The sequence below is a fragment of the Mya arenaria genome, chromosome 12 (genome assembly GCF_026914265.1).
Source record: "Mya arenaria isolate MELC-2E11 chromosome 12, ASM2691426v1".
NCBI lineage: Eukaryota > Metazoa > Mollusca > Bivalvia > Myida > Myidae > Mya > Mya arenaria.
In genome coordinates, this window is record NC_069133.1 from 41,947,231 (window position 1) to 41,972,145 (window position 24,915).

The window sequence follows — 24,915 nt, forward strand, 5'->3', positions numbered from 1 at the left end:
ATTACAAATATTTTACTCTTTGATACCAAAATAGCAAAAGAAATAGAATTATTTATAAGTATAAAACTGGTTTTGGTGGGGATATGACCATTGCCAGTTCAGTCAAGAAAAAAATAGAAAACGGACAACAAAACCACTCACCCAAAAGGACTCTAACATAAGCTGAGCGATAATCTAACCTTTTGTTGAAAAGCATGAGTAACGCTATTCAAAACCATAACTTCATTGACAATATTTGAATATATATCTACATTTGTTAAAGTGTTCCAGCTGTCAATATCTTAGTTTTAACACTCGTTATGATTTGCCACACTTTATTTTGTCATAAAGTGCATTTTACAAGCCATGAGAGAGTCTCTTCAACCATTTGGTCAAAGGGGGACAACTCCTCCAAGATATTGGAGAATATGTTACTGGATTGTGTGAAATCTCTCTCAGAATTGAATTATACTGTGGACCACAGTCATTTGATAGGAATAAACTCCTGCTTTGGTATCATATGACCTGAAATACATAAAGTGACATTTAACCTAAAAAAACACTTCATAATTATCAAAGGGTTCACTCCTACCAAGGATCTAGCATAAAATAACTATGAATTACTGCATATTAAAAATGTCAGAAAATCTCAAAAGGCCTAAATAGATTAATAAAAGGATGAAGTCTTTAACAGGGATATATCATGTTGTTATAAGTAATTAGCGCATGTAGGATGTTTATGGATTAGCTGCATTTTTCATTTCACTTACAGAAAATACTTTCCCATTTGAGGCTCTGTTAGTGGTTCGGTTTAGACAAATAATATTAAATAGTTGAATTTAAATAAAATTTCAGGAAATTGTCTGTCCAATATATGTCTTCATTTCATGAACATATTTCCTGAAATATAGATATGGAAAAGTCGTGTAAAAAAATTAATATGACAATACGTTTCCAACGAGTTTGATCGCCAACTATCATTTGTAAAACAATGTCCAATTTTATCAGCATACAAAGTGAAATCACTCAATGCATGTCTTGCATGGAAACTTGCATAACTGTACAGGGAACAGTCTTACCGTATTGCCAAACAGTTGTTTTCCGGCTCAGTCAACAGTTTTCGAAACCGTACGTGTATATTTTACCACAATGTCAAATACTAGCTGAATCTATTGGGCACCATACACTTTTGTTTTTTTTGCATCAATAATGATTATAAGTATTCCCCACTAGCTATGGCGTAAAATGCACTCTATGTTAGGTAATAATCTGTTTGCAAGCTATCAGAAGCAAATAGCTGCAATGTTTTCCAGGTTTACATACTTAAATCTTTTCTGCAAATTATGTGTGTCTCTGTACAAAGTCATTACAAGATATACTCATTTACTTGGTAAACCATTTGTGTTCCTTCTTGAACAGATTAAGGACCAAACAAATAACGTTATCAACTGTGACAATCTTACGCCCAGTATTCAGAATTATTATTCATCAAGACCATATAATTAGATATTACAAAAAATATGATAGCCAGCCTTTTAAGTCTAATTTCTTTCGCTTTTGCCTCAATAAGACAACATATTATTGACACTGAACACATTTATGCTAATTAAATCGGAATATCAAACTTAATAATTTATTAAAATCATAGTATCGTATGAAAACCACATCCTTGTCTTATTACTTTCGTTTTCAGCTCAATAAGGCACTAGGTTATTGGCTTTGAAAACATTTATAAATTAATTTACTGATTATATGCAGCTGTGTTATTCTATAATAAATAATAATTGAGACTCACTTATCAACACGAATGAACAAGCGCAATTATTTAAGGAATGAATTGCGGGCTTGATGTCATTATCGGGGATATGAACGCAATTGGGCTGGTCAAAGTATGCGTGGAGTCCGAAAGCCCGTAATTCATTACTTATATTTACACCAATAGTTCATTATTTCATTCAATAATTGTTAAAAAAATACTTAATTTCGTTTAAAAAAACCTTTCAGTAACCCTTTCCTACCCAATCTGTAAATAGAACGACCCGACAGTAACCGGAAGCATTTTTTTCAAATGACGTCACAATATCGCAGGAAAAGATCAACCACTTGAAATCACTTTTAAACGTAAAATTCAAACAGTTATGGCAACTAAACATTTAAAATTTAAAAAATTAACACTTTCTAAGATGTTGAGTTATATTTTACGGGACCTTTTGACACAGTACAAACAATAACAAGATAAATATTTTTCATGTATATTGTTATGCAATGAATTGCGATCCGAACATATCCGAAGATGTTGCGTTCATCGATTAAAAAGCAGTTCATTTAAGGAATGGAAGTTGAGGTGTAAATATTTCCCAATCTATATTGTTTAGTTATGTCATAATTGCTTGAACATACTTGTATGCATTTAATTACTTATAGACATTAAAGTTTTATTACTATTTTTATTTTTTATTTCTATTGTCTTTCCATATTTTATTAGGTCATACAACAATGTTCCATGTATATATGAACATATTCGGTATCACTTATAATTATGTTTATATATAAATGTATGTAATGCTCTGTTCAATCTCTTCTTCAAAAGTGGAAATAAAAGAATTATCTATTGATCTATCTTTATCTTTACGAAACCAGGTAGTATGCAATTTTGCTCTGTCAATTAATGGGCGACCAGGGCAGCCCCCTCCTTTTTAAACTCTTGGTTACCTACAACCATCTTTGTTTATTTGCATTTATCAAAGTCTGCCCGCGCCCATTGGCTGCATCATGGCTTGACCCCGCCGTGATGCCATCACCACTTAAATTGTGTTTAAATGCCATAAGTGACATGAGATAGAAGTAACAGCAATTTGTGTCAAATCCAGACATTGAAAAACTTGAAGAAACAGAGTGGGATACATTAGAGATCCGGTTGCGATACACTAGCTCTTTGAGAAGATACCTCTTGGTTCCCTAGTTACAAATTTAAAATGGCAAGGGATCTTCCAACATGTTTGCTGAAAAAGGCCCTGTATGTAAAGTAAGATTATATAAAAGTTATACACTTCTAATTAATTTCCCTATACATTTCAATGTAAGTAGGCATACTTCAGATTGGAAAAAAATGATATTGCTAGCACTTTTCGTATATATGACAACCATAAATTTCCTTAAAATTAAATTCAAAGCCAATTGATTTCAATAATAATAAGAGCTGTCACAGAGACAGGCCTTCCGGCAGCCACTTACAAAAAAGTAGGAAAAAAGTAGGAGGTTTTCTGACAGAAAAGAAGGAACTAGTAGGAATATTTTTTACAAAAAAGTAGGAAAAGTAGGAATATTTTTGGTTAAATATGTAATTATTAATACCTATTAACTTACCTAGAGGAGATGTTTTTAATGCAAAATCATACCATTCTATATGCCACATTGAATATTTTAGTGAATGATGCTTGGTCGGTTTCTGTTGCTGAACTGTGTGGGTGAAAAGATGATGCACGTCAAAGTGGAGCATGTTGCCACACCTTTCAACAACAGAAACCAGCCAGTTTGACATCTTCTGTTCATTTTCTGCAAATAAAACTAGCACAAAGATCAAACTTTAATATTTTTGCGACTTTATTTTCAAACAAGAGTGACACTCACAAAATACGCCCATCAATAATTTCTTGGATTCTAAGACAACTTACTGTCACATTGGCCCTTTGAGAAGCAAGCTTTTCAAGAAGCAAATGATTTGGCACAATATGGCATTAACAGTAGAAAAAAATTATTTTAATTTCAGGGTTTTACCAACAAATATTTTCAGCAAGTTTTGTGAAGATCAGATGATAACTGTTCAAATTAGACAGTGGACAAAGCAAAAATGGCAAATTTTGACCAATTCAAGGGCCATAATCCTGAAGAGCCTGGCTGGTTATAGAACTTTGCCAAGAATATATACCAACAAACATTTATAGTAGCAAGTTTGGTGAAATTCGGATAAATACTGTTCAAGTTTGATAGTAGACAAAGCTAAAATGGCCAATTTTGATAAATTCAGGGGGCCATAACTCTGGAGTGCCTAAAGTGATTAGGCTGGTTATCGTACTTGACCTAGATATTTCACCAAAAAACACTTTCATGAAGTTTGGTGGAAATTGGATGAGAAATGTTAAAGTTAGAGAGCGGACAAAGCTAAAATGGACAATTTTGACAAATTCAGGGGGCCATAACTCTGGAGTGCCTAAAGCGATTTGGCTGGTTATTGAACTTGACCGAGATATTTCACCAACAAACACTTTCATGACGTTTGGTGGAAATTGGATGAGAAATGATCAAGTTAGAGAGCGGACAAAGCTAAAATGGCCAATTTTGACAAATTCAGGGGGCCATAACTCTGGAGTGCCTAAAGCGATTTGGCTGGTTATCTTACTTGACCTAGATATTTCACCAACAAACACTTTCATGAAGTTTGGTGGAAATTGGATGAGAAATGTTCAAGTTAGAGAGCGGACAACATTGTGGAGCCGCCCGCCCGCCGCCCGCCCAATTTTGACAAATTCAGGGGGCCATAACTCTGGAGTGCCTAAAGCGATTTGGCTGGTTATCGAACTTGGCCTAGATATTTCACCAACAAACACTTTCATGAAGTTTGGTGGAAATTGGATGAGAAATGTTCAAGTTAGAGAGCGGACAACATTGTGGAGCCGCCCGCCCGCCATGGGTGTTCCCATAATACGGCCATCGTAAGATGGGCATATAAAAAGTAGGAATAGTAGGAGTTTTTTAGAAAAAAGTAGGAAAAAGTAGGAAGCTGTATAAAAAGTAGGAAAAAGTAGGAAAAGAAGGAAAAAGAAGGAACGCTGGAAGGCCTGCAGAGACAGCACGCTCACCTATTCCGCCACTTTTCAGTGTATTAGGATTGAAACGTTTTGGCGAGACACGCATGGATCACTGTTAGAATAGATTTCAATGTAATACATGATGTGCTGAGATATTAACATAAATGTGGCTACATAATTCATAAATTAGCATGGCGTAATGATCAGAAATTAGCATGGACTGAATTATGATCATAAATTAGCATGGTTTAATGATCACAAATTAGCATGGTGTAACAGGATTTTGCATTTAGGTAATTCCTTAATTGTTTGTTCTAATGCTTTTTTGTTTTACTTGTTACTTGTTTTGAACAATCTTGAATTTGCGGTATATAGATATTCCCTCGGAAGAGAATATTTTACATAATCTATGTGGACTATCAACTGGGCCGATTGTTCAGAGCTTTGTTAAAGCTAACAGCATCATTGTTAACTTTTAAAGGTGATATATTTTAAGTATTGCTTATATATTTTAATAGAACAAGCATAGCTGAAAAAGTTGTCTCAAAATTTGTAATAAGTACGGTAGTTGATAAACCAAACGTATAAATAAAACTTCCAGAGACACGGCGGGGAATCCACGTGACCAAATGGTAGGTTTCAGTGCAAGATGGCGTCACCAAAACGCTCGACTCGAGCCGAAAATCAAGGCAATACATATGATTATAAAAGTTTCTTTATTTTTTAACATAGCCTATCATATGCCCACCTACCTAGTGTGTAATAGCATATCCATGTTTTCCTTGAAACTTTAACCGTTCTCGAGAACACTTCTGCAATGATTCCAAAATGTACGAAATCCGACTGGTAGGTTACAGTTCCATTTATCATTTTGGCTCGGATTTAGCAGAAAATGAGGTTGTAATTTGGGAAAATCGCAAAAACACTTAAGTTTTGTTTAAACATAACAGGCATATGCATTTGGCAACGAATATTTTAATGATTTTAAAAGATATGAGGACGAAAAGAAAATGATAGGTTGCAGCTCCGATTTTTGAAGAGATAGGTTGCAGTTCCATATAAAGGTTGTCGTCTGGACTGCAAATTATGTAATGTGATTGTATCACTGATATTGTATACAAGCATGGAGGAATTGAAATGTGACAAACTGTTTTTTTTTATGAAATAAAGATATATATATATATATAGGATTATTGAATAATATCACGTTTAATATATAAATAAATGTTAAACATCCTGATATTATATACACGTCGTGTATATAATATCAGGATGTTTAACATTTTTATTTATTTACTGCCGATATATTATTATGTGAAGTATTATGGATACAACTTTTCTACCACCTCAGATTAGTACATCCAATAATTTAACCATGCTGGAAATTCTTATCTTGCCCACGGGCAAAGATAAAATGCCCGTATGGAACTCCTTTTTAATGGTCACCACATTGTAATTACCTCCCTTGTTGAAGACTGTCGTCTGTAGCATCATGGAAACCTTGTCTTGTGGCAATATTTAGAATGCTAGTTAATTATTTCTCGCTTCGAATGTCACCATAAAACAGTTTTCACGCACCATTCAAGAAATAATGGTTCACTCTCTTTAGGACTATTTAAAGACCGATTTTACTATTGATTTAATCGGAATCACTGCGCGCATATCCATGACAACCACGAACTATCTCATATCCATACGCAATTATTTTCACTATGCACAAAAGAGTTCCAGCAAAAAACTCATTTTTACTTAATTATTTTTAACTGAGGCGGGAGAAAGAGCATCTACCATAGCCGCTCGCGTATGAAAGGGTAAACCTCGTTTCCGCAAAACACCCTACGCTCGGGTCGGAATGAACCTATCTTACACTCTCAGCCATGGAAGAAACTTATAACCTTTATCCTGATCAAGTGTTAAAGATTTCTTTAGTTGAAGTTACCTTTAGGTTAACACAAGGTTTAATAAATAAAAAATACCAATCACTTGTTTGGTATTTGTTCATTTAAACTAAGGTGGTCTCAATTGGTCTGACGTTGTTCAACACGGCGCATTAATCGAAAGCTAACTCTTCAATATCTTACATCATATTTTTTCTAGTACTGATATTAAGTCAGGTAATGCATGTTCATGACACGGAAGGATTATAACAGCGACGAATGTAGTTTTATAATTAAACAATGGAGGAATAAGCTAGGTTTAAACCACATCATCCTGCGATTAAACAATATTTTTACATATAAAATACATGTTCACATTGAAAACCAGTCGAGTTTAATTCGTTGATATTGTTCAAACGCAAGCAACAAAGTTAAACGTTATACTTAACTAAAATGACAAACATTGCCTTTCATGAGTTCTGCTTACATGAACTGATGACCAAATATGTATTTCATGTAATATGTAAGGAGCGATTTAAAAGTTCAAGCGTAAATGGGTAATAAATATATATAGCTTTATTTTCCCCATTTTCTGGAGATGTACATGGTATATGGTAATACATACATAAGCATGAATATTTACAAACACAATACAAATTTGATAGTACATAGTAATGAAAGAAAGTCACAGTAACATAAATTGCGACAAGTTTGTTTTATACGCATTAAGTTGGTCTCGTTTACAATTTATAATTTAGCCGCTGCATACAAGTCTGATCTTACAAACGATTAGGAACAATGATAATGCATCGGCTAAAATCAATAGACTATTTCCCATTAATTTAAGCAATATTTCTTCGAAAGCGAAATAGAAATAATTGTTTAAGGATTAGCTCATTTTGTCGAGTGGCATTGTCATTGGTGAAGTGCACGCATCTAAATGCGTCTTAGTTTAACACATCATTGTATAATTTAGCACAGTTGATAAGGAAGTCCGGGTATAATTGTACATCGAGTACCTTTATCAAATGTTCATCGATTTTGCCAAGTGTGTATATAATGAAGGACTGTCTCGATATCGTACTAAGTAAGTCATACATCGGTCCACTCAAACTTTTAATCACCACCAGGAATAAAAGTCGCGAATAGCTATTGTTATTTGAGCAACACTCGAACATCAAGTGCTCGAGCTCATGGCTGCATTGTCGATGGCATAAACGGCAATCAATCGGCTGGTCTGGGGGACGCTGGCAGCAAAGACATGCTAGCAGCTTCATAAGGGAGAGGCTCTCGGGACGAGCTCTCGCGACGGACCACACACTTGATAGGCACAGATGCGGTCAGAGCTTATGTCCATTCTCGCTTTCCATGCAGTCACTTCGTGGTTGTAGACAGCTGTTTTGCAGACACGTTTCCAGATGTACTTGTTTGGGAATGGCACTTTGACTAGGTTCAATATATAATATTATAACACACACACATATATATATATGAAAGCTAAATTATCAAATGTAAGAACGGCATCAGCATAACATGAACTTTTTACTATGATATTTACAGTGAAAATGGATATATTTGTCATGTTTTTTTGTTATGAGAATGGCACATGAGTCTTTTCCGATGATCTTTGTTGGAAGCTGTTTCGACAAATTTCATCTAGCCTTTTCCCAACGTACACCTAAAGTTTCCCTTTGTATTGCATTTCTGTCTGTGAGTGCTGTCGCTTTCTTTCTGCGTGAGGCCAGTCTTGACCTCACCTTGTGATCAAACGAATGCTCACTGAACACTTCTTTTGTTTTGTTGTATCGCTGCCATTTTTTTTGGTTGGCTGTTTAGATATCCTGCATTCATTTCGTTTAGGTTGATGAAGGGAAAGACTCTCTTATTCGTGTCATTGGTCTAAAAGATAAAAATGCATTCCATATGATATATCGAAAATTGCAAAACATCGATTGACACGTAATACAATAAAAGTATAATGGTGTGCAGATTTTATCACAGATAATGGTTTAACAATTCAACTCTAAACGTGTAATACATCAATTTGTCACAGAAAACAAATCATTAATGATGGTAACCTTATAAATTTGTAAGCAGAAAAATCAAAAGTATAAAAACAGCAGTCTCGATGTGATTTTCAATGATTTTATAATTTTAGATGATGTAATAACTATGTAAAAAGAACAATGGTATAGAAAAATATCAGTTGAGTTTTATGGGAACCTATATGTTTGGCTTGAACACTAAAACTAAGTCAAAGAATCTGCAGTCCAGACGGCAACCTAAATATGGAACTGCAACCTATCTCTTCAAAAATCGGAGCTGCAACCTATCATTTTCTTTTCGTGCTCATATCTTTTAAAATCATTAAAATATTCGTTCCCAAATGCATATGCCTGTTATGTTTAAACAAAACTTAATTGTTTTATGCGATTTTCCCAAATTATAACATCATTTTCCGCTAAATCCGAGCCAAAATGATAAATGGAAGTGTAACCTACCAGTCGGATTTCGTACATTTTGGAAACATTGCCGAAGTGTTCTCGAGAACGGTTAAAGTTTCAAGGAAAACATGGATATGCTAATACAAACTAGGTAGGTGGGCATATGATAGGCTATGTTAAAAATTAAAGAAACTATTATAATTATATGTATTACCTTGATTTTCGGCTCGAGTCGAGCGTTTTGGTGACGCCATCTTGCACTGAAACCTACCATTTGGTCACGTGGATTCCCCGCCGTGAGAGAAGTAAATATATAAAAGTTTACAACGACCATGTTAACAACGCTATTAAATTTAATAACGTTCTGAACAATTGACCCACTATGTGCTAATTATATATTGGTTATCCATCTAGTAAATAAAAAGGTATTTTTTTTTGTTTTTGTATTGCCCAAGACCCCCCCAAACACCAAGTCAGGGGTCAATTTTATAAGTTTACAACATATGACAGAAAAAAAAATCTGTATAAAACACTAACCAATTTTAAAGCTCACATTCAAAAGTGGTAATATCGCTAACTACATGTTACGAATTTCTGAAAGCATGATCATCGCATTAGCATATGGACTTTTTCAAAATAAAATGTGAAGAGCGGACAAAAGAGGCATAACCAGCCAATGACCACAGTGCAAATGGGGCAGCACGGACAAAGAAAACACAACTAAGATAGCAATAAACTTAACACCTTTATGATATTGCTTGGTTAAAGAAAGGAGATATACAAAAAACTGACTTCTTGGGAGGTCAGATACATATATGCATAGAAGAAAAATTAACACCAACTTTGTTATGAGGCAAAATTGACAGCGAAAAAAGTGCAGCCATAAAAGTTCAATGCACAGGAGTGTATCCAGTACCAGCTATTGGGACCCTCTTGTAAATGATCTTACATGTATCACAGGATCATTTTTATCACAAGATTACTTCTTTTTATCAATAGATCACCTGATCTTATCACAAGATCACTTGATCTTATCGTAAGATCACTTAATCTTATCATAAGAGCACTTGTTTTTATCCCTAGATCACTTGAGATTTCACAGTTGTTTTTATCACTAGATTACTTAATCTTTTCATGAGAGCGCTTGTTTTTATCACAAGATCACGTGATCTTAATATAAGATCACTTTATCTTTTCACAAGAGCACTTGTTTTAATTCCTAGATCACTTGAGCTTATCACAAGATAACTTGTTTTATCACAAGATAACTTGTTTTATCACAAGATCACGGGATCTTATCACAAGATCACTTAATCTTTTCACAAGAGCACTTGTTTTTATCACAAGATCACAGGATCTTATCATAAGATCACTTAATCTTTTCACAAGAGCACTTGTTTTAATCACAAGATCACAAAATTTTATTGTAAGATCACTTAATCTTTTCACAAGAGCACTTGTTTTTATCACAAGATCACTTAACCTTATCACAACATCACTTAACCTTATCACAAAATCACTTGTTTTTATCAGATAACAAGAGCACTTGTTTTTATCATGAGATCACTTGATCTTATTCTTACATCACTAAGTATTGAGCTTATCTCAAGATTTCTTGTTTTTATCACAAGATCACTTGATCTTATGTGATCTAATCATAAGATCACTTTTTTCAAGTAATATCATATATTACGTCAACAACCTGCTGACATGTTTAAATGTTTAATTTATCCAATCCATCCAATATCGGGTCACTTATTTACCCCGTAACTTATATTATTAATCATCAATACAATATTATTAATTATTATAAAAAATGTGATAGCCAGCCTTTGCCTAATTTCTTTTCTTTTCCCCTCAGTTAGACTACCGGGTACCCGTACATATTATTGGCAATGAACACTTTTATGCTAATTTAATCAGAATATTATAACTTACAAATTTATTAAAATCCTAGTATGATATCCTCATCCTTGTCTTATTATTTTCATTTTCAGCTCAATTAGGCATTAGGTTATTGGCTTTGAAAACAATTATAGATTTATGTACTGATTATACGCAGCTGTGTTATTCTACATTAAGTAATAATTGCACCCACTTCAACTTGCCACTTGCACAATTCAACACAAATTCTTTTTTTAAGCACCATTATTTTCCTTTAATTTATATTGTAATGTTACGTCATTAATGCTTGAGCATACATGTATGCATTTGCTTATAGACATTAAAGTTTGATTTCTATTGTCTTTTCATATTTTATTTAAGTGACACTTATTCAAAATCAATACATACAAATGCATAACAAAATTGTAGCCATGTATTTAATAGCTGAAAACACCAAAATATTAATGATTGGTGAATGCTAAAAGATTTACTGCAATCTTATATTGTCTAATAAGGTAGAAGTACCCTGTTTGCTGCACCTTTCTTTCAAATAAAACACGGTATGCTTCATAAGAACCATTGACATTGTTTTCAACATTTATTCTTCCTTTTAGGTATATTAAAAAAATTGTATTAATTGTGGTAAATCTTATTTGGGAGTAAGAGTGCATCTTTAAGTCATACACCCATGTTCCATGTATATAAATAGATCTCACTTATAATAGCGTCTATGTATATGTATGTAATGCTCTGTTCAATCTCTTCTTCAAAAGAGGAAATAATAGAATTTTCTATCAATCTATCTTTATCTTTGCGAAACCAGTTAGTATGTTATTGGGCTCTGTCAATTAAAAGGGCACACCAGGGCATAGTAAAACAGCAGCAAGGTGCCAAAAAAGGGCAGCACGGCAGCCCCTCCTTTAGACTCTTGATTACCTCGTAACAACCATTCAAGAGAGCCTTTGCTAATATAGCTCATCTTTTATGATTCAGGTACACCATTTTGAAGCCTTGCGATCCCATATTAATCTGGTATCATTTGAAACAAATTTATGTGACATTTTTTACATTTGTTTATAAAAAAATTCAATCAAGAAATGTAGGAATGTAAAATACTATAATAATAAAGCATTATGCACCAGTCAATTGTAACCACGCCCCCCTCCCCCCAGGTCCCGGGAATAGCAGGGACTTTGACTTTGGCCCATTCCCCGCTATTTTTGACACAAAGACATAACCACTGCATTCACCCGGAACTGCAGGGCCACCTGGAAGGTAAAAACACGGCCCATTTCCTCTGCTATCCCCGGTATAACCCCGGACCTGGTAAGGGGGCCATCATGGGTTACAATTGACTGGTGCATTAAATCATTGTTAGTGCTGATGTTATAGTTTTGTTTGTTTCTTATTGTTTTTCAATCTTCCATTATTATGAATAAATGAGTTCAAAGCTCTTACCAATAACACCATTAAATTTTCCCAATTCAAAGCATTTATGCATTAAATTTTCACAAAATGAAAAGGCAAGGCATCTTCCAACATGTTCATTGAAAAAAGCCCTGTATGTAAAGTAAGATTATATAAAAGTTATACACTTCAAATTAATTTCCCTATACATTTCAATGTAAGTAGGCATACTTCAGATTGGAAATTCAGATATTGCTAGTGCTTTTCGTATATGACAACCATAAATTTCCTTAAAATTAAATTCAAAGCCAATTGATTTAAATTATGAAAAGGTAGGACCGGTTTCTCCTAAGAACATTCACTCACTTTGAGAGTTTATTAAGCACCATTAATTTTTCAGGCCAAAAGTAATCAAAGTTGTAGATCAACAGAAAATACATATATTTAATCTCCAATACATTCTGAGAATTTTTTCTGTCTGATTGCAGGTATTGGACTATATTTAAAATGTAATGGTCCACTGTATAGGCAGATGTGCGTTCATAGTACAGTAGAACACTGCTATTTCGAACACCGATAAACCAAATAAATTGGTATTTCGAACTTTTTTTTCGGTCCCGATTTTTTTCCTTCTTTTAATGTAAAAATTAATGTTTAAACCGAACTTCACTATTTCACTTAATTGATTTTTTTAACTAAACATTCGGTCCCAGATACATTTTTCACGTGTATTTATCAATCCTTATTTCAAATTCGAAACTGCACAAAAAATAGTAGATGTAATTTTTTAATCCGCTAGCAGACGACCCATGCTCCTCGCTTTGTTTAGTTTTCACACCTACGCTGACATCGGCGTGACAGACCAATTAACGTTATAATAAGGTGCAATTATCGCGGTTTAAGGAATGCCTTGGGTTAATTGGCGCGTATATGGAGCAAACAACGGTGTCGAATACATAGAGTGATTAATTTTGAGTGATATTATTTGTATATAACGGATGTTTCTTTCAGTAAAATCATCATTCGAAATGTCTGCCACAACAACACCGATCGATGCTTTATTCACTCAACCCACTGCCGAGCAATCTGGAGAATGACGCGGGTAGAGTAGAATTCGGATGCGCCGGATTTCGGAGACAATCGTTGGTGGAACTTCGGATTATTTCTCTCAATGTTTATTTCGAATAATTGTTATTTCGAAGTATTTAGCTGGGTCCCGACGACTTCGAAATAGCGGTGTTCTAATGTATAACATTCCGTTATAGACGGAAGTGCGTTCATAGTACATTGATGTACTTGTTTGGTAATATGCAAATTAGCAAAGCCCGGGTTCTGTATAGATTGAGAATTTACTGTATATAAAGACCAGTGGACCCCTTCAGGGTCGAGCATGCTTTTCTCTGAAGGGATCTGTTGGCCTTGTTTGGCTTGCACGTTACAAAAGTATGACAATTATAAATTATCTGCTTTACTCAGGCTTAAACAAAATATCAGTCTAAAGTAGCAATCTCAATCTTAAATATAGAGAGTGCATCCTGGACCGCGTCTGGACACTTAGCATTTATCTATAAGTACCTTAAATCATACGGAAAGTGATAAAACAAGATGTTTTTACTTAAAACATCACACAATAGGTCACTCTTTGTTGAATTTCAGATGAGATTTAAAGAATAAAATACAATTTGCAATAATTTCATGCACAGGTATAAAAAAATACTTTTGAATCGGGTTACCCGACCACACCTATAAAATAGATGCTAACCCTACCGTTGTTATTGTCTGTTGGTAAAATGAGGTTATAAAAAAATGAATAACATATTTAAGTGTGTGTTTTAACATGTAGATTTAAAAACTTTAAAGCTTCATACAGAAAATTAAATTATTGCCATTCCCCAATGATGACAATAACTTTCTTACATAAAGCCTAATAAGATAATAAGAAAAATAAGGCCTATCTAAAATACCTGTTTTTGAAAAGGATGTAACCATAACCAAACCATTTCTTTGGGCTTCATCTATAATGATGTTTTGACCTCATCTTTAATGATGTTTTGGTCTCATCTATAATGACGTATTGTCCTCATCTTTAATGATGTTTTGGCCTCATCTTTAATGATGTTTTGGCCTCATCTATAATGATGTTTTGGTCTCATCTTTAATGATGTTTTGGCCTCATCTTTAATGATGTTTTGGCCTCATCTTTAATGATGTTTTGGCCTCATCTTTAATGATGTTTTGGCCTCATCTATAATGATGTTTTGGTCTCATCTTTAATGATGTTTTGGCCTCATCTATATTGATGTTTTGGCCTCATCTATAATGATTTTTTGGCCTCATCTATAATGATTTTTTGGCCTCATCTATAATTATGTTTTGGCCTCATCTTTAATGATGTTTTGGCCTCATCTTTAATGATGTTTTGGCCTCATCTATATTGATGTTTTGGCCTCATCTTTAATGATGTTTTGGCCTCGTCTATAATTATGTTTTGGCCTCATCTTTAATGATGTTTTGGCCTCATCTTTAATGATGTTTTGGCCTCATCTTTAATGATGTTTTGGCCTCATCTTTAATGATGTTTTGTCCTCATCTTTAATGATGTTTTGGCCTCATCTATATTGATGTTTCGGCCTCATCTATAATGACGTATTGTCCTCATCTTAAATGATGTTTTGGCCTCATCTTTAATGATTTTTTGGCCTCATCTATAATTATGTTTTGGCCTCATCTTTAATGATGTTTTGGCCTCATCTTTAATGATGTTTTGGCCTCATCTATAATTATGTTTTGGCCTCATCTTTAATGATGTTTTGGCCTCATCTATAATGATGTTTTGGCCTCATCTATAATTATGTTTTGGCCTCATCTATAATTATGTTTTGGCCTCATCTTTAATGATGTTTTGGCCTCATCTTTAATGATGTTTTGACCTCATCTTTAATGATGTTTTGGCCTCATCTATAATGACGTATTGTCCTCATCTTTAATGATTTTTTGGCCTCATCTTTAATGATGTTTTGGCCTCATCTTTAATGATGTTTTGGCCTCATCTATAATGATGTTTTGGTCTCATCTTTAATGATGTTTTGGCCTCATCTATAATGACGTATTGTCCTCATCTTTAATGATTTTTTGGCCTCATCTATAATTATGTTTTGGCCTCATCTTTAATGATGTTTTGGCCTCATCTATAATGACGTATTGTCCTCATCTTTAATGATGTTTTGGCCTCATCTTTAATGATTTTTTGGCCTCATCTATAATTATGTTTTGGCCTTATCTTTAATGATGTTTTGGCCTCATCTATAATGACGTATTGTCCTCATCTTTAATGATGTTTTGGCCTCATCTTTAATGATTTTTTGGCCTCATCTATAATTATGTTTTGGCCTCATCTTTAATGATGTTTTGGCCTCATCTATATTGATGTTTTGGCCTCATCTATAATTATGTTTTGGCCTCATCCTTAATGATGTTTTGGCCTCAGCTATAATGATGTTTTGGCCTCATCTTTAATGATGTTTTGGCCTCATCTATATTGATGTTTTGGCCTCATCTATAATGATTTTTTGGCCTCACCTTTAATGATGTTTTGGCCTTATCTATAATGATTTTTTGGCCTCATCTTTAATGATGTTTTGGCCTTATCTATAATGACGTATTGGCCTCATCTATAATTATGTTTTGGTTTCATCTATATTGATGTTTTGGCCTTATCTTTCATGATATTTAGATGGCATCTTTAAATTATAATGTTGTTTTGGTATTACGGACATAACGAATCATAGACATAACGGACCAGACATAACGGATCATATTTTTGGACAAACCGGACCATCTAGAGAAACATAACAGACCAAGATGCACTCTCACTCCCAAATAAGATTTAACACAACTAAAAAAAACTGTAAGTAAAAAGATAAATCATGGTCCATAATGTCCCCAAATATGGTATGTTATGTCACCTAATATGGTCCAATATGTCTGTCAGTTATGTCCATGTTCCGTAATGTCCTAACACCTTGATTTGGCCTCATCCATATTAATGTTTATATTTTTTATTTATATTATGTTTTGGCCAATTATTTCATATACTACAGGAGTAAACAGCCTTCAAATGAAACCTAAATTGTATGGTCCAGTTAACAAAATTGGACAGAATGGCCAATGGCTAGATAAAATGGCTTGCTTATTTAACGGTCAAATAGATCATGATGCATACACACAATAATATACCTCTTTAAAATTTGGCACATCAATTTTAAAATTGGTCAAATAAAAACCCTGAGGGCTGTTCTTCTTTGTTATTTGATAATCTAGTTTAATATCACACACATTTCATTAGCCAAATAAAACGACAAAGTAAGGCAGATTTTGTTTACTTTTGACTCAGACCTATGTCTATGAACCATTTTTTGACAGTTCTGTAGCCTATAGCGGTATTTAATAAAAAGAAAATCAAGAAATAAATTATTACCTTTATAAAATATACAATTAATTTAGTATATCTTCCTTCTAGCTAGCATACAATAAAAAATCAACAGCTCTCTAAAAAGTTAATAAACTTTTAAAACTTCCTGCTTTGCACTTCCTGGTAGCTTCTGCACATCAAGGTAGATAACTGATCAAAAAATTAAACGGTTAACATCCACTGATATCATTTGATTGGGCAACTATTCTCCGACACAGTGATCTCCCATATTGATTTTTTAGGCGAAATGAATTCGGTAGGACATACGGTAAGAATCTGGCGGCTCCAGAATGCGACGTTAGAGGGGGCGTAATTTAGGGGCGTAACCTTTAGACTTGCGCCCCTCCCTCAGAACCGATTTTATTTTGGTTTAAAATGTTGGCAGGGGGTTTGGAGTACTCCCTCAAGAAAATTTTAAGAAGTTCTAGTCTGAAATGGTGCATTTGGGGCGTATTTTATTACTTTTGTCTCCTATATTGAAATAAAAAGTAAACTTGGACGATTTGGATCCGCTAGTGAGAAGTGGCAGAGGGAAAAAATCCCATTTTAGCAAAATCCCCCGTTAAATCCTGTTAGAGGGGCACTTAACGTGCATTATTCAAAAATGCGTTCTTACAATTAATTTATTCCCTTTGTAATGGTTTCTTTCAAAGTTTGATGAATGAAAACATGTACCATTATAATGTTTATAAAGGGATCTGAACAATATAACAATCAAATTAACGGATGTCTTCATTGTATTTAGAAATGGAAGGGAAAACATTATTAATATAACCCTTTGAATTTCCATTCAGGCTGTCCATGGGTTATGGAATATTACCTAAGCTTTCTTTTGTAAAACCAGTGAGCTAATGTAAGGATTTTAAGCCTTCATTATCTATGTAACGAATCAAACTCGCCACAGAGGACTGAGACTAGCTGCATGAGGTGTTTTGACTGTGTGTGGTTTTTTTTTTTTAATTCAACCCATGGAGCAGGGGAATCCCTGGTTCATGTAGTTGAAGAGACCTGTGGGAAAACTTCGACAAATTGGGCGGGGAAGGTGGTGACAACTAGATAGCGTGTGTACACATAAGGCTTGTAGTTGTAAAGATCAGTGGGAAGACTTCGGCAACGTGGGAGGGGAAGGTGGTGCCAACTGCACAGTTCATGGAGGTCATGTAGTTGTAAAGACCGGATGGATAACTTCTACAACGTGGGACTAGAAGGTAGTGCCTACTGGGCAGTTCATGAAGGTCATATAGTTATAGATACCAGATGTATATCAACGTGGGTGCATGAGCAATATCTGCTTCATATGTCTATTCTGTTTTATTCCTCTTTGGAACTGTCCTTGATATAGTGGATTTTTCATGTGTTTTGCATATTATTGAACTTCTTACGGTTACACTTATGAGTATGCATCTATTCATATGCAGTTTTATATTATGCGGCATTGATTTGCTATTAACAGTACACTGGCTTTTTTCAAGTGCACGACTGATACCCGGAGTGACATAACACCGTTTCTCCAATTTCAACACTACAAACCCTATGTATATACACAATTATTTAATGTATTCATCCCGGAGTATAGCACCTCGCCTCAAATAAATAGGCCGTTTCCATGTGTCAACCACCCTATTGCTTAGCACGTGTTGTCTTGATGACGTTCTAACCCTGCTCTGTAAGAGTTTGTGATAGTGCCCTCTTCCTGTATCATCATCCATATTATATCAAAGAATTCGACCAAGAAAAAATATATTTAATGAATACATTTGTACACTTGAATCAGATCCACCATTTGTGCTCCATACTTCAAAGTTAGTAGTCCTAATTGCTTGTTTCTTTTAATTGCTATTATATCCTTCTTACACTTTGGAGGCCATGCAGGCGAAACATATAATAACCCAAATGTGGTCTTACCATGCTATGTTGATTTTCCCGCAAATATAATCATTGGATTTCAGATCAGTTTGTCAAATGTGATGCCAATATCATATTCTTTCAACTCTTGTAATTTCATTAATATTAATATATTCTCTTCCCTCGTGTTTGCTGATGTGCATCGTTTTACATTTTTGTTTACGTTGAACATCAACTGCCACTCATTTCTTTAAGGTATTTGTTCACACTCTAAGCAATATAAAAGCTGCAGTCGGTGGTAACCCTAGCCATAAGTATATAAATTAAATGTAATACAAATTTTCGCCAACGCCAGCAGGCTCTTGAATGTGAATATTTTATGAAAAGGCCATGCCTCCTCCAATGTTTTGCTGAAAGGTCCTGACTGGCATCAACCAAGAAACGTACAGAAGTGTGGCGAAAGACATTGGCCTTGAACAGCTCTCGTGATTGTGTGAGTCCTGCTCTTCAATAGATATGCAGGTCAACTCCACGACATTGGAGGAATCGGCGATGCTAGCATCACTAGAGTGGTCCAACATAACCAACAAAATCATGGATTTGGCTGAAGATGAAACCCAGACTTGAGGAGATAAAGAAGAATCTCCAACGCAACTAACATCGTGAAAGCAACAACGTCCATCTCCATGGACGACTCCATGGTCACCACCTGCGCCGCGGTCGGTCAGCTCCTACCCGAGAGGACGTTCGACATCCCGAACAGGGACTTCGACCATCCACCTTAAATCTAGACTAGTAAGTATTCATATCGAAAATAGGTATATCATGCACCAGTCAATTGTAACCACGGCCCCCAGATCCGGGGGTACATCGAGGATAGCCGGGGAAATGGGCCTTGTTTTTACCTTTCGGGTGGCCCCGCAGTGCCGGGTGAATGCGGTGGTTTTGTCTTCGCTTTAAATATAGCGGGGAATGGGCCTTACCTAGGGCCCCTGGGGCGCGGGGGCATTTGGCGGGGATTTTACCATCTGTTCATCCCCGAAGGGCGGGGATTTTAGCCGAGGTTGGCTGAACCGAAAGTCAAAGTCCCCGCTATTCCCCGGACCTGGAGGGGCCGTGGTTACAATTGACTGGTGCATTATCTACACTCAGCAAAAATCTGAAACCTAGTAGATGTAACAAGATACAATTGTAAACCTCATTAATAGAGGCGGATCCAGGAATTGACGTTAGGGGGTGGGGTTTCATTTAGGGAAAGTTGAGCCTTTGATTTACGCCCCTCCCTCAAAATCTTTTTTTTAAAAGTGTTGGGAGTTTTTTTTTACAATTTCTGGTCCGAAATGGTGCTTTTTGGGCGTATTCTCGTACCTTTTTCGTCTGTATTGAAGTAGACTGTAAACTTGGACGAGTGAATGGGGGTGTGTAGGGTGCACCCCCCCCCCTCCCGAATTCGCTAGTGATTTAGTAATTTAAATGTATACACTCGATTCTTACATTGTCTTGTTTTACCGTTTCAGCGTTCAGATGCCAATTGATCTAATTTTATATTTATAAGGTGACGGTTAAATGTTATGTTTGGAGTTATATAGAGAGAGAGAGAGTCCACACGATACGTGTTGTACTATGCTTAATTCTATTACAACTGCCAGGATGTTACTGTAGTTGCGGGATTATCTATAAAGTTCTGGGCATGCTCACTGCATACAATATAATCATGTATATACATGTATAACAATTATTTTGAAATAAATATTATTTTTTTTATATTGCTTCTCGTGCTGTCATATGTTTTCACACAACTGTGTTGTATAAAGAAAGACGCTTTTACCGCTATTTTAAGTACCCTAAATAGCTATGGTCTCCTTTAACGACCACATTAGCACGTACCACATATACACGTTATAAGGAGGTTTTACAGGTGTTAAACCTGCAAAATCCTCTTTATAAATTGTATATGAGGTACGACGTCTCCAACTAAATGGTACGATATCTCCAGCAGCAGATATGTTGATATATAGCTTTGACAGTTAGTACAGTGAAGTTAATGTAATTTGAATATACATTATCTTTTTTTTTTTTTTTGAAAATGTATTTTTTATGTATTTTTGTTAGATTTGTTTTAAAGTAAAAAAGTTTATCAATATTTTTATAAATATATGTTTTTATGTTGAATTACAAATCTCATTACAATTTCTATTGAAACACAATTTGAATATTTCGACTGCTTTTATTACATTTAAAAAAAAACTTAAATAAAATTAAGGGGCCGAAATGTCTCTGTGAAAAACCAGTAAGGGGCCGAAAAGTCTCGAGTCAATATTTTTAAGGGGCCGAAATGGCAGGGCCGAAATATCTCAGGGCCCGATTTGGTAGTAGGCCGATTTGGTGGGGTATGGGGCCGATTTGTCTCGCTCCCTCTCAGTCTTACACTTATCCGGGTTCGAGCCCTATCTGGTCGCACATATATCTCACTCTGTGACATTTACATGTATCTGGTTTATTTTGATTTAATAAAGTAAGACGACAGTGTGTGCCTAACCCACAACCCCGACTGAGAAATGTCATAGGTGAATTTACAAGGAACGAAAATCTATAAGATACGAAATATTTTGAGTACAAATTTAGTAACAGTTACTTCCCTTTGAAAAATATAGGTGGCGCAAGTAAAGAAAACAGAATCAACAGGTTTTGCTAATTATTAACCAATTAATTGCGGTATTATGATTTGAAAGGATACTCAAAAGTGCCATAAATGTGTCGTATAGCAAAAAATTGTATAAACGACTATACCCCTCCATATTGCACAGTTTATGTGCTCGATTAAAGAAAATTACAATGGAGGTAGATAGAGTTGATAGTACAAAACTGCTGCTAGTGACAGCAAATGTTGGCTCTATATTTGAGGATGTAAGTATTTGATATTGTTGAACAAATGCCTTATCTATATGCGTTATAAGTTAGATATATTTATTTTTGCATTGCAAGTGGCACTTAACTTGAAAAGCTCGGACTTAAATATTACACAGTTTGTAAAAAAAGGTCCCAACTATTGTGAGTCGCAGTGAGACTATATCAATAACCATATTAAAAATTAACACTTGAGGTAGGATAACCTAGCTCAGACATATTTTAAACATGACCCAAGATACTGCTATGACTCTTCTCAGTTGATGGACTATACCTTTCAATTAGTGTTTTAGCTAAAGCGGAATGGAAGGGCGGCCCGCCCTGCCCTTTTTTGACCCCGCCCCGTTGCCCCTTTTTACACGCCCTGTCATATTTTTCCCGCCCCCTTGCGCCCTTCTGGCCATTCAGATCGTTGTTTATCACAAAGTTACGCCCTAAAAGTATTTCATTGGACAATGTCGCCGTTTCCTAATCTGTCACAGATCAGTGCGTTCTAAGGCACATGACCGTCATCACCGCGGGTCTGATTAACGGTAGTTCACGCTTCTAATCAGGGTGCTAATTGCTGTTCATTATGACACATTATTCCTTGTCGGAGACATCGAAGTTGTCGATCTTTGATGCCGATGTTGTTACAAATTTAATTAATTTAGCAATTTATAATCGGTAATCTCCTAATCACACAATTGGGTCTTCTATCATCCAATTATCGAAACGTCCCATTTTAACCAATCAGAGAAGACACTGGTAAAATGATTAAAAGTTTGTTAAATTGCGATAGAAAACGCGAAGAAAGAATGAAAAATGTTGTCAAGTATTAGTAAACAATTGATACTTACAGTGTAAAAACAAGGCACACTTTTTAGAACAGTGTTTCGTTTGAAGCAGACGGTCATTGAAAAACAGACGGTGGCGCTAAGAAAATCAACTACTTGACTTCATGACCAATATTTGATAGTTTTTGTGTTGAATGTTCGTAATGAAAATTTGTTTTGATATCTCAAAACTTTTTTATTTGCTTTATATAGCGTTTACTTAGAGTATTTTCCTCATTTGTACGATGTTTAAAAGTAGAAGATTCGGCGAGTCACCGCCATTTTGTCATAACATTTTTCGGAGTTTATTTTTCGATTTTCTAGTTCTATTATTAAGTATTAGTGAGTTTTTCATGAAGGATAGAGATTTTAAATGTCATTTTGTTTTAAAATGTCAGCATATTAAAATTTATTTAACCAAAGACAAGTAAACAACAGCAAAGCTGAATGTGACATTCGTACCCTATCCTGATCATACCAAAACAAGATTCGCCCCTGCACTTAAATGTTTTTAACAGCTCATATATAAGGCCATTCTGATTTTTTGTAATGGTATTTTTTTAAATGTCTTTGTTTTTATTTTATACACTTTTTTGGAGGTAAACTTTACATTACAAAAAGGAGACTCTAGACAAGTACACTTTTGATAGGCCAAACAAGAACACTTTTTTAACATTCCATCTAGTAAAAGCAATCAAAGTAAATGTGAATTTAAAGTTTTGTGGCATGGCACAATATTTATCTCGGGTTTAAAGATAAGTATTTCGTCTCCTAAAAGTCTCCCCACTTCTCCCTAATTTGACTGGTGGGAGAAGTTACTTCCCCAAAACATCAGCCTTGTGAGAGCCCTGGTGACAACAACCCGAGATGGTAAAGAAAGTGTCTGAAGTGAAAATGAACAAGAAAAAAGAATTAAGAGTATTCTGTAGGGATATTACTATAATGTGTGCATGAACATGCATGTACTTTGATAAGGTACATGGTTGTTTTACAACAATACAAAGCTAATATTGTGCGCATTGTTTTCCCATTTAAGAAAGCACCATGCCCCTATTTTAGCCCACCCTGCCCTTTTTTTGGCCCACCCTGCCCTTTTTAATTCCTGGCTAAAACACTATTTCAATACTAAATTATATTTACTGTGTTTTTCCTGAACCAGTTAGGGCCTCAAAAATATAGCTCCAATGGCCATTTTATTATTATTATATCGATAAATACACTTTTTCCAAAAAAGTTTTCTTTAAGCAACAAACCTCCTCAGCATTTTGCTTTCCCTGTCAATATTTTACAGCAATATAAGTAATAATTGATAATATCAAGGTAAAAATTGGATTTCTCAAATTTAGTTAAAAGTTAATAAAACAAAGTCTTTTTCCCAATTTGAAAAGTCCTTTGGCTTTCGAAAGTGGTGGAAAAACACTAGCATAATCACTAGTATGTATATTTTTCCCAATTTTAAGAAAAAAATGCTCTATGAGATGAATTGCTGTCACAAAAAGGCTGGCACTTGTGCCCCTATTATGCACCAGTCAGTTGTAACCAAATGCCCCTGCACCCCAGGGACACTAGGTAAGGCCCATTCCACGCTATGTTTTGCACCAAAACAAAACCACCGCATTCACCCGGCACTGCGGGGCCACCTGGAAAGTAATAACCGGGCCCATTTCCCCGGCTATCCCCGGTATAGCCTTGGACTGGGGGGGCGTGGTTACAATTGACTGGTGCATTACAGGCATGGAGTTTTGGCGCAGGAACAATTCATTCTGACCATTTTTTCATGTTTATTTTACAATTAAAAAAGCTTATATTGGTAAAGTTCATGGTTAAAAACACTTATTTCACATATACCTGAACATGTGTTAGTTTTGATGTATGTTTGCTACAGGCACTACTTTAAAGGTTGACTCTAACCTGCACAGCAAACAGTGCAGATTCTGATCAGCTTGCATGGTTGAAATTCTGCTGATCTGAGTCTACACTCAATGGTTGCAAAGGGCAGATGGCATGCTGTGATCTGGGTTTCAAAGTTTTAATTCAAAAATTTAGACTTTGATATTCATGCCTTAAATAATGCACATTTCATTGAATTAAAATTTGTAGTACTGACATCTTAAAGCTCTTACAGTATTACAAAGTGTATATTTAGACACTATGGTACAATTTAACAAAGTCTAAAATTTTGCAACTTTGATACACTGGTTCAACATAAAAAGTGCAAAGACTTCTATTTTTTTAAAAGACACCTTGTCAATCCAATACTGTTTATTTTCTATCTGATACATGTATGTCAACATATTAAAACCTTTTACTACTTACTAAAAAATGTTTTTATGAAAAATTTAATTACTGTTACCAAGATTGTAACCGTGTATTTAATAGCTGAAAACTCAAAAATATTAAATGATTGGTGAGTGCTTAAAGATTTACCGTGATCAACTATCGTCTCATAAGGTAAAAATATCATGTTTTCTGAGCCTT

The 24,915-nt window shown here is 34.9% G+C and overlaps 2 protein-coding genes across 7 annotated transcripts in view; one reads left to right on the top strand and one right to left on the bottom strand.

Moving 5' to 3' along the window:
- Positions 1–16,994, bottom strand: part of LOC128211055 (B-cell linker protein-like) — a 63,507-nt gene extending 46,513 nt beyond the window's left edge. For all 5 annotated transcript variants that reach the window (XM_052915451.1, XM_052915454.1, XM_052915453.1 and 2 more), the window contains exon 1: positions 16,877–16,994. The gene's annotated coding sequence lies outside the window, so the exon portion shown is untranslated. The remainder of the gene's footprint in view (positions 1–16,876) is intronic.
- A 4,388-nt stretch (positions 16,995–21,382) lies between these two features.
- Positions 21,383–24,915, top strand: part of LOC128210273 (inositol polyphosphate-5-phosphatase A-like) — a 48,721-nt gene continuing 45,188 nt past the window's right edge. For both annotated transcript variants that reach the window (XM_052914497.1, XM_052914496.1), the window contains exon 1: positions 21,383–21,622. In XM_052914497.1, the coding sequence (XP_052770457.1) occupies positions 21,551–21,622 (72 nt within the window). In that variant the 5' untranslated portion in view covers positions 21,383–21,550. The remainder of the gene's footprint in view (positions 21,623–24,915) is intronic.